Genomic DNA, 16697 nt, shown 5'->3' on the forward strand with positions numbered 1-16697 from the left:
AGGAAAGCCTGCCAGAACCCAAACCTTTAGACTTTTATGAAACCTATAGTAAACATTTGTATTCAGACATAAGTTCTAAAACATGATTGGGTTACCAACTGATTCACTTACCAATAATATTTACATTTCTTACCTGTGTCCCTATAGTCTCCTGAAAGCATCGCCCAAGCTGGGTTTTAGCAGAAATAGGATACACATGCGAAATAGGATGCTGGTGAGAGTAGGTTGATGGCACTTTCTGGGTCTTCTGAAATGGTAGACTTTGATAAGAAACCTGGGAATGTCCTGATTGCGATGGCTTTGCCTTCTGTCCTGTTGATGTGCTATCAATCCTTGAAACCTGGTGAAAGTGCACTGAAGCTTCAGGGGGATGTTTCACATGGATGTTCACAATGTTAGGAGGAAATTTCACTGGAAAAAGAAACAGAAGGGAAAATATAGAAAAACTCCAAACAAGGATGGTTGTTGTTAAGCTCCGCCAATACAAAAAATTAGGGGATGAAATGGGACTGGCCCAGGGGCAGCAAGAGGGGGGTAAAATGAAGTGGATCCCCACTGTGACAGTGAGGAAGCAGGTGTGTTCCTAGATCAGGATTCCTCAACTTTGGCCCTCCAGAGAGCCAGTGTGGTGTAGTGGTTAAGAGCAGTAGATTCGTAATCTGGGGAACCGGGTTTGCGTCTCCGCTCCTCCACATGCAGCTGCTGGGTGACCTTGGGCTAGTCACACTTCTCTGAAGTCTCTCAGCCCCACTCACCTCACAGAGTGTTTGTTGTGGGGGAGGAAGGGAAAGGAGAATGTTAGACTCCTTTGGGTAGTGATAAAGCGGGATATCAAATCCAAATCCAGATGTTTTTGGCCTACAACTCCCATGATCCCTACATAGCAGGACCAGTGGTTAGGGATGATGGGAATTGTAGTGTCAAAACATCTGAGGTTGAGGAAGCCTGTCCTAGATGCATGCATCTACAGAGACTCTTTTGGGAACGGAGTGTGAAATTTGGAACCTTTGATTCACAACTGGAGGAAAAATGGGTGGGCTCCCATCTGTCACTTGAACCTGTCATTTGAGCCCCAAAGTAGCTGTTGATCTACCTGAACTGAGAACTCTGTGAAATCCCAAAACAAAGAAAAAAATAGCACTAGCTACATGAAAGAGCAGGGATGGCTACTCTCAGAGCCGTCTTAAGCATATCTGGCGCCATGGTGCAAGGATCCCTCCAGTGCCCCCCACCCCCACATTTCCCTCCAGGCAGGTAGCGGCTGGAGGGCGACGGCTCCGGGCGCGGCACAGGATGGCGGTGGCGGGCGAGGGCGGCGAGCTGATGCCAGGAGGCACCACATCCAGCCTCCGCCTCTTCCCTGGCACCCTCCAGAACTTGGTGCCGTGGCGCCCCATGCCACTAGCCTCTATGGCTAAGACACCCCTAGCTACTCTAAAAAAAAAGTTTTTGTGATTAGCAGCCTTAATATTCACTGGGAGAGCAGGATTATTTTAATCAACAGCTGCTGACTTGCTTTAAAAATTCAGTGTTAAGTATAGACTCTTCTCTGGGTAATATTGTAGCTTCAATCTTGCATACAAAAATGACATCACAGCTGTCAACTAGCAGCTATAATCTAAGTGCCCTTTTGACCTACCATGACCATCCAGCAATGTTCAACCAATTTTAAATGATCAAAGCAAATAGGGTGCTTTCATATGGTCTCTCTCATATATCCCTGGATTCCTATCTGACAACCAAGATAATAAAAAGGCAAACAGAAGGAAAATATATTTTCTTAAAAGAGACAGGGATAACATCTCGGATGTCAGTTCCATTTTGAAAGTGAGATTTTTTTCACTTCAGAATGAATGAAAATACCTTATCAAACAGCCTTTCAAGAACTGTTCCTTTTAATTCTCTGAACTTTCTAAGGAAAATAGTATTCTGTCATTCAGATAGGCTCAGAATTTCAGCTATGTTTAAAGCTATGTGGACAGATGTTATGACTGTCTCTGGTAGTCTGGCAGCCAAAATTTAAAAAAGTAAAACCACAGCCAATAGGGAAAATCATTTACCTTTTACTCCTTGCTGCCCAGGCATAGTCAGTGGTAAAGTATGCGTGGAATGGATGACATGCGATCCCACCGCCTTGTTTGCTTGCTGAGGATTATGATAAAATTTTGGAGCGCTGCCACTCTGTACTGGGATCTGACAAAGTTTACCAGTGTAATTAGGAGGGCACTGGCACTTATCTCTTGAACTACACTGGCCTCCATTCATGCAAGGAAGGTGGCAAATAACTGAAAGAAGAAAGAAAAACAGAGAGAGATTGGTGTTAATTTCTCTTCAGTCACATTTTTAGTACTGTCACCTATTCAATCATCCTGTTTAATGACTGACAGGCATATCCTCCCTTGTGTAACTTTTACCATTTGCCAGAATGAATCTTTTTTACTTGAAACGTATTTTTTAGTGCCTAGCAAAACATAGCATGCCATATATTCATGGAATGTTACATTTGCAATAATTCTACAAGGCATTATATACTGTACCTAACTTTCAAAGACTCCAGTGCCAAGTACACTTATTTTGAAGTAAGCACCACTGAAAGACTCACCCATTCAAGCACTTGCATCTCAGGATATGATTGTTGGACAGAGACTGCATGGCCGAATGCATAGTAAAATTGCTAATTTGAGTTATAAGAAGCAAGTCTCTGAATTTTACCTGTACCGTAACTACTTAGAAATATGTAGCAAGTGCTTAATAGCACTGCTTAATACTAGGGTTTTATCTCTTTTAGGAGATTGGGGGGGCAATATTGTGGCGGTCCTGAATCCCACAGTTGAGGAGCAAGTTGTGCAAATGTAGAGAACCAACATGTGAGATAGCAGAGAGAACATGGAGAGCAAGTGCACACCAGTGTCTTTCTGCTACTATAAAAGGCCAGTATCTGATGAAGAATGTGCATGTTTTCTACTAAGAGGAGAATTCCAACTGAGACACATAATTCACTAGACTTATAAAAAGACTGGTGTAATAAACTATTGGATAGGCTGCATAGCAGAAATATTTTTTGAAAATATGCACATATTGCCATATATGTACTATTAGATCTTTAAGATATGTCAAACCCGAATGATTTTAAAGTCAGGACTGCAAATATTTATTTATTATATTGATATTATTACCAAATGTAACAGCAAGTGTACTAAATATAGACTCAACGGCCATCCTATTTTTCTTCTTATTCTGGACATGAATGAAAATAGCACAAAGTGGTTGAACAATGGATGATCACAAAATTACTCAGTACAGCAATCATCACTTCTTTTGGTTTTGTTTTTTTGCAAGTAGACAGGCATCATATCCTAACAAAGAACCGGCGGTGCATTTGCATTAAATTTTGCTAGAATTTGCAGCCTTAGTTCAATCATTCTCATTTTAAGATTTATTTCACTGACAAATAAGGTGGGCTGAAGCAGCTTCCTTAGGAGGCAGAAGCCGAAGAGTGTCTATCACCACAAGGGCCCCCCAACCACCCCTAGCAAAGAAGCAGTGCCAGCAGCAGAACCAGTTTTTGGTGAGATCTCATGGAGCAATCTTCCAGCGGCCTCCCAGGAGCCTTTTAGCTGTTCAGGGTGAGTGTGGGTCCCACCCCCTAGGCCAGGTGGAAATGGGCATTGCAGCAGGGAGTGGCCTTCCTTCTAGCATTCACGGCAGCAGCAACTGCTAGGCCATGGTTATAAATTTCAGCTGGAGAATAGCATGCAGATAATGCTTAAGAGGTTGCTAATAGCACATCTTATCCTCCCAAAACAATTTCAAGGCATGTGGCTTCTATATATACCAGGCAGAGGGCCTTCTCCATAGTGGTGCCCGGCCTGTGGAACACCCTCCCATCAGATGCCAAGGAAATAAACAACTATCTGACTTTTAGAAGACATCTGAAGGCAACCCTGTATCAGGAATTTTTTAAATGTCTAATGCTTTACTTTTTTTTCACGTGCTGTAAGCCACCCAGAGTGGGCTTGGTCTTCTTCTTCTTCTTCTTCTTCTTCTTCTTCTCCTCCTCCTCCTCCTCCTCCTCCTCCTCCTCTGCTCTCATCTCCCCTAAAGCCCATTTCTACCTGCAGCATCCATGTGGCTGCTTGTAATGTAACCACGTGGGCAGAGTGCCATGTGGTAAGCCATCAATGCATCTAAAGAATTAGCAGGGAACACCCACCTATGGCCAAGAGGAAATCTAATTATCAGTGATGCAAGGCTTTTGGCTTCAGAAACTACTGAAGGCGAAACCTTTTTTAAAAATACCCATGCTGTCCTTGTATGCTCTGAATATTCATTGTGCTTAATGAAGCATTCAGTGAAATTAAAAAGCTTTCACAGCTTTAAACTATTAGGTCCAATTAAAGCCTCTCTCGCCAGTTCTGTTTCTGTGAAACCAACACAACCACCGAAGTTTAAGTATTATACTTTAGTTATTGTTCAGCCACTAAGTTAACAGATCAGGTCGGAATTGACAATGGAGCACACAATGAAGATTTAATGCACAAGAAGGGGGAGCAAAGAAGAAAAGCAGTATTAGGGGGCAACTTGTGACTAATAGTCTAATTTAAATGTTGAACAAAATGGCGGGAAGCCATCTTGGTTCATTAACAGGAAAATGTGAAAGTAAGAGGAGGTCCTTTATTATACCAACTACAGTGGTACCTCGCAAGACGAATGCCTCGCAAGACGAAAAACCCGCAAGACGAAAGAGTTTTCCGTTTTTTGAGTCGTTCCGCAAGACGAATTTCCCTATGGGCTTGCTTCGCAAGATGAAACGTCTTGTGAGTTCTTGCGAGTTTGTTTCCTTTTTCTTAAAGCCGCTAAGCCGCTAATAGCCGTGCTTCGCAAGACGAAAAAACCGCAAGACGAAGAGACTCGCGGAATGGATTAATTTCGTCTTGCAAGGCACCACTGTAAATATCACAAAAAATGAGCAACCCTTCCAGCTAATCACACTAGATGTTAAGCAAAAAACAAAAGTGGACAGAAATAGAGCAGGGTAAAAGTCTGAAGTTTGTAAAAATGGAATGAAGAAAGCGTTACACAAACTTCATTAGGTTATGTCAGGCTTCCCTAACATGGTGTGCTCCAGATGTTTTCAACTGCAGTTCAGATTTAGCTAATGTGACCTATTGTTATAGATAACGGGACCTGTAGTTCAAAACATCTAGAAGTCACCAGGTTAGCAAATCATGGGTTAGGCCATCTTTGAGGCCACAAGATTTCAAATATTACAGCAAAATAGCTACTTTCCCTTTTGAAATTTAGAAAGCCAGCACTTGTTTGATTCTGCTTCCATTATTGTATTCCTTCCCCCCTGCTCCTTCCTAGCAAAGCAGGATATGTAGGGATAGCAAGAAGGGAAAAGACTCATCAGAGTTCCAGGTGTGTTTCATGCACCCAATGCATATAGCAGGCGCATCCAACTGGTAGATCATGGGCCCCCTGCAAAGAAGCTCAACAAGTTTGGTTCCCCTAAAAAAAGCTCATCATTTTTGCCCCACAGCCCCCAAAATAGGGCTTTCCTTCCTAAAAAAAGCTCAACAACTTAGAACTGAATCCAAAAAAGGGGGGTAGATAACTGCCAGTCTTTAACTCTGTGAGTAGATCGCAGTCTCTTGGGAGTTGGCCACCCCTGGTATATAGGATATGTGCAGCACTACCTTGCTCCTGTGAAAATGGATTTTCCCGCCTTCATTTTAGCAGCAATTTGGAATGCGCTTTGAAGTACCAACTTCAGAACTTGAAATCACCTTACATCTTAAGTCATTGTGAAGCCAGGTGACTGACAGGTTGGAACCCACAGCATTTGTCAAATCTGGCACACAAGAGTAATCCTGATAAGGATCTGGACTGTGGAGTGAAAATGTTCCTCCACCTCTAAACAGAGCAATGTGCAAATGATAGCACCATCTTTTATGGTTTGGCTTTCCATTCAGGCGCTTACTGTTAATGTGCCATAGCACTAGACTCTCTGAATCTGAATAATCTACTGTTAACAACATATCTTGGTTTTAAAATAGCCTAGCAAATATCTGCCTTAATGCATTAATCTGAAACATTAGAAAGTTAAAAGCAAATGTATGAAGTTAGATTATCCAAGTTATCAGAGAGATTTACAATTGGCAGAACAAAAATAGCAGCCTGCTTTATCATGCTTGTCCTCACTGCAAAGGTGAGCATGCACCTTACAAATCCATAAAACAGATTTTGGGTAATTCACCATGGCAAATGGTAGTATTTTTATCAGTTATTTGTCAGAATGGTTCTTGTGTTTGGATTTGAGTTATTCAAACTTGGCATGGACTTCAGCATCTAGGAAAACATTGGCAAAACAAGTCAGAACTGGTAGAATATTTCATTTGAATCCAACCTCACATAGAACTGTAACTTTCAATATAAGACAGTCAACAGTTTTACTTTTGTTTCATTTGCTTTATCCGACACAGATCACCAGGTACATTATATGCAAATATAAACTATTGCACAGTAAAGTTCATTTCTCTTCTCTTTGTGTATAGGTTTGCTATGAACACAGGATAAATTACCAGTGCCACTAGATTAGGAATTAAATTAGGAACTAAATTGGGAAAGGTGTCTGCTAGGGCTATGAGAAATCCCATAAGGTAGTTAAAAAATACTATCCATGTACGGTAACTATGAATGTGAGAATGCTACAGGAAAGTTATGCTTCAACAAAACATTAGCTATGGAATGAATCACTATTCAATGTGATAAAAAAAAATTCCTAGAACAAGAATTAGTTTAGGCTAGTAAGACACTAGACATGCCCATGCTAAAACAAAGGATTACATTACTTTAATCATATTCTCCTATGCCATAAAGTCCCTGAAACTGTGTGGATCAGGCAGGGTGGTGGTGTCAGAAAGTGTGTGCAGATGTCCTGCTTTCCCATCCCCAAAGTTGGATAGTGTGCTATATTTTTAAGTGTTTTTTGAATACGTCCACTTGTTTCATGTTTTGAAATGGCAACACACTGGGTATAGCAGGCGAAATCTGCATCATACCTATTTATGTCCAATGTTGGATAGACCACAAATAGCTCGGTGGTATAGCACATCCTTTGCATGAAAAGATCTTAGTTACAAACTCTGGCATCTTTAGTTAAAGAGCTCAGGTAGGACCCTGGAATTAGGAAGAGTTAGTAAGAATAGAGCATCCAGCAATCTGGATGGACAAAGAGTGTGAACTGGTGTTCTATTCAAAGTACCAACAAAGAGTTCAATTCTTTATTTAAATTTTTGAAGTAACACTTGACTGGGGCAGAAGTGGTTAATATATGTTTGGGGAAATTCAGATTAAGCGTTTAATGTGCATAACCACCAGCCATTGTGGACATTCAACGGGTCACACGAAGAATGTGAACATACTGATTGGGAAATGTGCACAATTTCCTTTTAATTGATGGATGCACATTCTCCATGAAACCTTGTGAATGTGTACAACAGCCAGCTATTATGTACATTAACCGCTCAACTTTCATTCCCCTTAACACACACATTGTTCAGCTGGATGAATTCCATATACTGAATTGTATAATACTAGATAACTCCGTTATGATTGGCGAATTTTTATATATATATATATATATATATATATATATATATATATATATATAAATAACATTAGATGGGGAGTTTTTTTGCTTTTGGCAGTATAACTGGTCTTATGGCAATGGAGGGGTAGGATGGACAAAGAAACAATTATATTATGAAAACTAAGCACCAAGTGTCTGGCACTAGTTGCCAAAAAAGTTTTAAAGCCTTGTCCCGCTTTTACACAAATACTTCTACAAGCTGTTTTGTCTGACTTTATGCGTCCTCTTAATCTGCTTTCCCTGGCACAGAACCCCTTTTATGTCATCACACTCCCCCTTCCCCCATGCTATTTGAAATATATGCTTGACTAGCTAAGGTATTGACATATCAGCAGCAACCAAATCATTCTGCAGATATCACAGTTTTATTATTGTCCCTTGAACTCTGTTGGATTCCATATAAACTATGGAACAACAGAAAAAGACATAGGTGCTCTGTTACAGGCAAAATGGAAGAAATACAAATAAAGCGGGAAAATGCATGGTTCGGCCTCCCATTTCCCAGGAATATAATCTGGCACTCATTTTCTTTCTCCTGTACCTAATACTGACATTTTAAAGGCAATTTCCTTAAAGAACATTTTAGTGCAACAATCTGCTGTTGGAACTTTTCTTGTATATGAATGCTGCAGTAAAAGTGTGTTGGCTTCCTTACAAGTCACATCCACTTCTTTGGCTAATGAGTTTTCTGTAACTCCTATATGAGAACCACTGTTTTAATAGAAAAAAAGCATTGGGCTCAATATAGTACACAGTTACAGATATTTGTTTCAACAAGTTTTAAATTCTTAGACCATCCTGGATAATCATGTATTTAATCATACATTTAATCATGTATCGCAAATAAGATTTATTTCCTCTTGCTCTTTTAATTCATACTTGTAACTATCTTACTACAGTGGTACCTCGGGTTACATACGTTTCAGGTTACATACGCTTCGGGTTACAGACTCCACTAACCCAGAAATATTACTTCGGGTTAAGAACTTTGCTTCAGGATGAGAACAGAAATCCTGCTCCGGAAGCGCGGCAGCAGGAGGAGGCCCCATTAGCCAAAGTGGTGCTTCAGGTTGAGAACAATTTCAGGTTAAGAACGGACCTCCGGAACGAATTAAGTACTTAATCCGAGGTACCACTGTATATGATATTTGCTTACAAGAAGCTTGTAAGGTGGGCTATGGTCAGAGATAGTGAATTTCTCACTGCTATGCAATGAGGAGCTTTACAACTGAGTGGTAATTTAAAACTGAAGATGAAAACAAGTGTAATATTAAAAAAGAATTTGTAGAGTTCCCAGCTGCTACGTGAGCCTGATTTCCTACCAGCTGATCAACGGAAATGACAGATGAATATCCTAGTTAAACAATCTCTCCCCACACCATACAAGTTTCAGATACTCATTCATCACACTAATTAAAGAGAAAAACAGAAACCTTTATTTAATGTGCAAAACTGCTTGGGGAGAAGGTTCCACAAAGATATCACCAGGTATAAGCCAATCAGTGCTGTGCTTGGCTAGGATCTGATGCAAACCTATGTTTGTCAGAGCATGAACCTGGACAGGAAAGGAACACCTGACTGAATGCAATGAGGGTGATTACAAATCAGCTCCATTGCTGTTGAGATGCTATGCTTGATTTAAGTCTCAGTTTCCTCTGTGAAAGCCCAGCACTTAAATTATTCCACAACAGTGGCTTTCTCTTTCCATCCTTGGAATCATTTAAGTTAGACAAACTGATGAGCAATCAGTGGCTTTTAGTTAAACAAGATCTCCTTGTACATAGGTACCCATGCGTACTGGATGCTGAGGACATAGCTACTTCATGCTCTACTTGGATGGAAGGATTATAGAAGCCAAGAGTAGAGCCAAGATCCATGTGGTATCTGGATCAATGAGAAAAACAAAAACAAACTGCAAGCAGCCAACAATGGATGGAAAAAGAGAGCATATTGCTAGAATCATTAAGACCACCAACAAAAATATATTTAAATACATTTGAAGAAGGAAACCATCTAGGAAGATGGTTGTACCTTTGGACAAAGGACTCAAAAAGCTATGCTAAACAAGGAAAAAGAGGTTGCAGAGAAGCTGAATGAATTATTTGCATCTGAACTCACAGCAGGAGATATAGGGCAGACCCTTCTATCTGAACTAACTTTCCCAAGAAAAGAGATTGGGCAACTGAGGCAAATAGTTGTGACAAAAGAGTAAGTCCTACACCTTAGTGACAAATTAAAAACAAATCACCAGGTCCAAATGGCATCCATCTAAAAGTTACTGAAGAACTCAAATGTAAAATTGCTGACCTTACAACAAAAACATGTAACTTTCCCAAGATTGGCTTCTGTTACTTCAGACCAGAAAGTAGCCAATGCAACACCCATTTTTTAAAAAAGGGATTGGGGGAGATCTATGAAATAACAGGCTGGTTAGCTTAATGTTTGTTCTAAATAAACTGGTGGAAAGCATTGTTAAAGATAAAATCAACATGCATATAAAAGAAGTCTTGCTGAAGAAGAACCACCACAGAGTGGAATTCACTGCAGCTGGATGTAGAAGCAGCCACCAACTCGGGCGGCATTAAAAGAGCATTAGGATACAGCTATCAATGGCTTCTAGCCATTATGACTGTATCCTACCTCTAGTACCAGAGATGATATGCCTCTGAATGCCAGGTGCTAGGAAATGTAAGTTAAGAGAGTGCTTTTGTGCTTCTGCCCTGTTTGGGGGCTTCCCACAGAGGCTACCCACTGTAAGAACGCAATGCTGAAATAGGTGGGTATAATCCTGCATGGCTCTTCTTATTTTCTTATGGGATACAAGCAGGAAGGAGTACAAGAGTCACCAAAAGAGCTAGAGGACAGAAATCAGTCAGGCTATAATGGAAAGATAAACAGGAAGAGTTGCAGTAGGGACTGAGACAGGCATCCCCTTGGGATGCTCGGCCCTCCAGCTGTTTTGGGACTACAACTCTCATCATTCCTAGCTAACAGGACCAGTGGTCAGGGATGGTGGGAACTGTAGTCCCAAAACAGCTGGGGGGCCGAGTTTGGGGATACAAGCAAAGAATAACCTTGTTACTTCCCCAAGAGGTTCACTCAGAACTTAGTATTATAAGTAATTAAGGCCAGAAGGAGTCAGACCAAAGTGACTGGGGGGAATTAGAGCTCAATAGAAAGTAGATAAAAGGGGAAAGTGTCTTATATGACTTTTGCTCTTAAGTAAAAGTTATAGGGAAGCAGCAAGAGACATGATCACTAACCCTAAGATCAGGCTTCCTCAACCTCTGTCCTCCAGGTTTGAGACTACAGGTTTGAGACTATAATTCCCATCTTCCCTGACCACTGGTCCTGCTAGCTAGGGATCATGGGAATTGTAGGCCAAAAGCATCTGGAGGGCCAAGGTTGAGGAAGCCTGCCTAAGATGTTCAGTTCAAGAGCAGCAAGTCATACTGTTTTTGCCTTATAAAGCCTAAAGAGAATGAATAAGTACTTCACTGTATCAGCCCTACATTGTTCAAACTTGCTAGAATATATTAAATCAGAAAAGACTTATGAGCAAGAATGAGTCATACCATCACAAATGTTAGCTGGGAAATTCAGCATTTGCAATGCTGTTCCCTTTCTCCATTACACTCTCTAATCCAGTTCCCTGCCACAAATAAATACAATTCTTTTGGAAAGCTAAATCTGAAAGCAAAACAGTCGCATAACATAAACAAATCTATATTAATACTCTGAACTACCGTACTTCAATCTGTTGACTGAACTTGGGGTGTTTTTATCCACTCTAAACCGACTGCCGCTATTGTTTTAACACAATACACATTATTATTTTTATATGCCACTCATAAAATGCCCATGGTGATTGAAAGGGGTGGCAAAGATGGGGTGAGGGTATTTATACCAAGACTCCTTAGCCACCATGCACTTGTCTGGAAAACAGCAGTAAAGTGAATCTGCCAGTAAGAATCAACCAAAACAACTAAGAAACCATCCACATCCCTTATAAAAGTAAAGGCAATAGTGAGGATGGGGTAGTGAGGTAAAGAAAGGAGTAAAAAAATGGGAAGAGCCCTGTTGGATCAGACCAAAGATCCATCTAGTCCAGTCTGTTTTATTCTCACAGTGGCCACCAGATGCCTATGTGAAACCCACAAGGAGGCCATGAGCACAATGGAACTCTCATGTTCCTAAGCAACTAAAGGATACTGCTTCTGGTGCCAGAGGTAACATACAGGCATCATTACTAGTCGCTGAGAGTCTTATCTTCCATGAATTTTTTGAACCCTTAAACAATGCGCTGTTTGAAGAAGTACTTCATTTTGTATATCCCGAATCTCCCACTATTCAGCTTCACTTGATGACCCCAGGTTCTAGTATTATAAGAGACAGAAAAACAGCCAGTGGCAATTTATATAAAGTTAGGTTTCTTTTTATCCCAATATGTATCACTTGACACTTGTTTACACTGAACTGTTTTTGCCATTCTAATACCCATTTCCACAGTTTAGAGAGGTCCTTTCGGCTCTGCGTAATCCCTTTTTTTCAATCACCTTGAACGATATGGTGTCTTTAAACTTGGCTACCTTACCGCTAGCCTGCATCCAGATGTCTTATGAACCAAAACAAAAATCCCACTGATATTAATTCAGTTTAATGAAGGAAATGTCCCAGTGCTGGCACATGGATTCTTAAGGTTACAGATCTTCTCAATACAGTCTCTAAAGGCCTTTTGTTTTCCCTGAAAAATTTTGAGGCAGAAACTAGAGCTGCTCTCTACTCATCCCAGTGCTGGACTTGCTCCAGGTTTCTTATTCCTAGGACTAGTGATCAAAGACCATATTCAGCTTACGAACCCATGCTCCTGGAACTATGCACCATTGTATTCATTAGGTACAAGACCTTGAACTCTAGGAGGTAAATACTGCAGCTACTTCTGAGGCCCACCTGCTGCCTAATAGGAAACACCTATTCTGCCTGGCTAGATGGAGTCTAACATATTAGTGGGCTGGACCTTAAAAGTGTGATCCTGGCACTAAGTGGCAATTGAAGACCTAACTCTTCCATTTTCCCCTCACCCAGACAAGCAATGATGGATCATTATGATCCACAAAATCACTCACCATCCCAGTTTTACCTCTGGGTGCAGTTCTGGTAATGCCCCGCAAGTCGGACTTCTAAATATAAAGACGCCTGCATACTGTTTTGTATGCCTGATAAACTTTTCTATATATTGGGTTGATTCCCCTTTAAGTAGTTACAGGGCATGCCGTTTCTAAAATATCAAACCTGAGGGCAGGAAGAAAATGATACTACTTGTTTCAAAAGATTGTGCAATGCAGCTTTACAGAACAAGTAAAAATATGTCATAGAATCATAGATCTGTAGGGTTGGAAGGAACCTCCAATGTCATTCTGTCCTGTAATGTTTCTTCTTGGTTACAAATATTTTACCTTCTAAGATACCTTATCATTCAGGGCAGTTATACTAAATGTATTAAAACAAAACTATGCTTCACATAGCTGTGACAATTGCCACAGGAATGGAATTTGATTTTTCACACTTGTTACTGGATGCATAGCAGCTCTCATTCATAAATTCTCCTTATTTTTCAGTTCCTCACACATTGCCACATACCAGAATTATATTTAGGATGCAACCAGTGCAGCATGCCTTTAAAGCTATCATTATCAAAAAATGTACTACGGTATCAAAGGAATTTGGATCCATACCATGACTTGTCTGTAATTTAATCTAAGGGCACTTCCAGATATAGGCTTAGTTCAGATGAAATGCCAAACCATGGTTTGGTGTAGCAAGAATGAGCCTTGGGGTCATGCACACTCTCCCCTATGTCTGCAAAAGTGGAATCAGGTCACAGTTCAGTTGCAATTTCCAGTTTTTGTGTGTGCAAACAATACACTGTCCAGTTATTCTGCTATGATAATATACTATAGTCAGCTGCTAAATTGGAACTCAGGGAAGTACAATGGGAGGAAGCAGCAAGTGAATCTAGATTTCAAATAATACCAGGCTGTGGTTTTCTGTTACATCTAAATCAACACTTTTCTCTTTTGTAGATAATAGGTGCTTGAATCAGAGCACTGGTCACACTCAATCCCCATGCTGAAATGTCATCTCCGTTTCAGATGCTGCCACTCCAGACAGACTAGCAGAATCCAACATGACTGACACAGCTACAATTGTGCAAGACAGCAATGGTAACTCTAAACTCCCATGCTGAGAAGCATCTCTCCTCTCTGAGGCACCTCCTGCTGTGATTCCTGATTTGCTGCTACCGTTCTGCTAGAAGCAACATCTGGAAGAATCTTTAGAGTGATTGATCTGCATTTCATACATCCACTTTGCCAGACCAGAGGAATCAGAAATAGCATTTTTTGGGGAAAGATTGTATACCATAAAAAGACAATTAGGATGCCTCTTTCTACTCTGCCTAACATTATGTTTGTACTTGGAATAGTTTTGCTATTCTAAGGATTATCTGACATTAAGTGAAGAGCTTTACGAGTTTCATGAACTGAATAAAATGACATTGCAAACTGCTCTAATCAGTAACAAGGACATGTAAACTGTATGTCACACTACTCTGAACCATTGTGCTTGAATTTCACTGCAAAGCAAGATGGGTGGGAAACTGAATCTGTGTTAAATATACACTTCTCTACAGCTAACATTCAATAACCTTTGAAAAACAATCTTATTTTTGGTGTACCATGCTAGCTATGCCACTGAGATGTCTTTTTGTAAAACACAAAATAGCATTCACTGGAATGCTAATTGACATTTATCTTACTTTTGATTTGATTTCCAAGCTTTCTGTCTCCTATTTGGACACTTGACGCATAATAAATATGTTATGCTCACAACACACTCAAGGCAAAAGTTGAAAACTGGCACCCATTTCACTCACAGGAATGCAGAGTCAAACAATTCCCAGACAATGTCTTGCAGGAACATTTCATTTAAGTCTAGCTAGATTTTTCACATTCACTTATGCAAAATTAGAACCACAAACTGAGAGCATTTCCCCCCTCAACCATGACATATTTTCCATCCAATTTGCGAGTTTCTACACAGAGCTACTAACACCGCCTCCCCCACCACATACAACCTAAACTGTGGGGTTTAACTAGTTATCCCTCTCTTTTGCATGTTCAAAGAATTATCAGGCAGTCAGGGGATGCTCAGCACCAATGACATTACACTTATCATAGACCCTTGAAGAAAAAGCTAACAATTTCAAAACATGTACAAATACGCAGAGTCCAACAGAAGAAGAAGAAGAAGAAAGGATTAGCAAGGATGATGGAGGATTGGAGAGACTTACCTACTCGGAAGTTGGGTGCTGTCAAGGTGTCAGCAGCATGCCCATTTTCACTAATCAGAGTCGTGGTGTTCCCTTTCTCGCAGCTGTTCTGACAGGTGCCTTTTTTACAAGTCACTTTACAGATGCTGGGTGTAAAGACCACCTTGATGCGTCCTGTGTGATTACCCACTGGGAGCAGAGGCAAAGAGAAAAAGAAAAACAAACAAGTCACTTGGGTAGCCATTGAGTTCCTTTAGATGATTTTTAAAAAAAGCTCTTTAAAAATAAAATTAAAAAAGGCAGAGAGTTCTTAACAGAGGAGGGCAGTCTTCAGTGCTCTCTCCTCGATATCCAGTGGTGTCTCTGAAACAGGAGTAGGAAGCTTAGCAAACAGGACTCCGGGATCCACTCCAAAACCACATTTAAAGTCAAGTCACTGGAGTGGGATTAGTAATCACAATGCTGCACTTTATTCACAGTCAAAGAGCAATACCAAGGGCATGACAGCTTAAATAGCCAACCCTGACAGGCAGATGTAATGTAAAGCGACTGGCTGTTCACCTAGGGGTGAATAAACTCTTGCGTCTTTTCCTCTTGCATACTTTTCCTGTTTCTACACTTATTAAGTCACTATTTGTAGCCCGACCCCTGGAAATGTTTTAGGCATGCCGCATGTCTGAAAACATCTGTCTCAAATCTCCTGGCACCCCAGCCTGAAGTGAACAAATCCAGTGACGCAGCTGCCCAGGACCCTTTATTTTTTTTCCACAGATTCTTGGAATGGCTACTCTATGTGGATTTACATATTATAGGTTTTATTTTGTCGACAAATACTAACACTTAAACCAACGTCCTAATTGTGCAAGATTGCCAACGGATAACTGCAAAACCTGTTCCTAACGGGGTGGGGCAAAGCGAAAGTGTATTCCAGACACAGTCATTCAGTACTTTAGTCTGATCTGTTCTTAGAAGATGGGAGGATTTGCCAAACCCCAGATTTTCTCTCTTTTTTAAAACCCCAGGTTTTATGAATGGTTGTATATACGTTTGGTTAAACAACAAACATTTATATCTATTATTTTGTTACTTTTTTAAAAAGCATGCTTCAGATATATGTGCATCTCCCCCCACCTTGTCAAAGTTTTACTGCAACTTCATTCCTTCATTAAGAAACCATATTAATAATAACTAGTTGCAAAAAATTATCCAAGCCAACATTTTTTCTAAACATTTTCCAAAATGTTCCTGCCACAACAATGCGTGCAATTTGAACACTGGTTGGTTGGCCCATCCAGTGTATGAATGCCCTCTGGGAAATTATTATGGGTAATGCTTAGGGGAGGGGGAAGGAGAATGTTTCCTAACATAAAAATAATATCATTTCATATTATTTTTGGCTTGTAATAAGATTAATTGAAAGTAAAGAAAACAGTGCCAGCTGATTCATCTCCAGACACTGGCATTAAACTGTTGCCCGCCAGATGCAGAGCAAATGCTCCAGCTTACTGTAAACAAGCAACTTTCAGACCTACTTACAGAAAGCTGCTCTCTGCCAATATTGAAACCGTGAACTCCCCCCCCCCCCAAATACAACTAGCTACAGCTACTCATTATCTGAGGAGATTCAATGTGTTCATTCAGCACAACGACACATGGATATGGGAGCAGTCTCCTCCCATTCATTGTGGGGCCAATACAGGGGGTGCAGTCTGC

The 16697-nt window shown here is 40.5% G+C and overlaps 1 protein-coding gene and 1 long non-coding RNA gene across 2 annotated transcripts in view; one reads left to right on the plus strand and one right to left on the minus strand.

Moving 5' to 3' along the window:
• LTBP1 (latent transforming growth factor beta binding protein 1) overlaps window positions 1-16697 on the minus strand; it is a 186046-nt gene that overhangs the window by 113362 nt on the left and 55987 nt on the right. Inside the window, 3 exon segments of the mRNA XM_082216221.1 lie at window positions 134-411; window positions 2061-2285; window positions 15006-15173. Of these exon segments, the coding sequence (XP_082072347.1) occupies window positions 134-411; window positions 2061-2285; window positions 15006-15173 (671 nt within the window).
• On the plus strand, window positions 10356-14221 carry LOC309528668. Its single transcript, XR_014217875.1, has 2 exons — window positions 10356-10430; window positions 13807-14221. It is a non-coding gene; the product is annotated as an uncharacterized lncRNA (long non-coding RNA).

This window comes from Podarcis vaucheri (assembly GCF_965113315.1).
Source record: "Podarcis vaucheri genome assembly, chromosome: 3".
In the NCBI taxonomy this organism is placed as follows: domain Eukaryota; kingdom Metazoa; phylum Chordata; class Lepidosauria; order Squamata; family Lacertidae; genus Podarcis; species Podarcis vaucheri.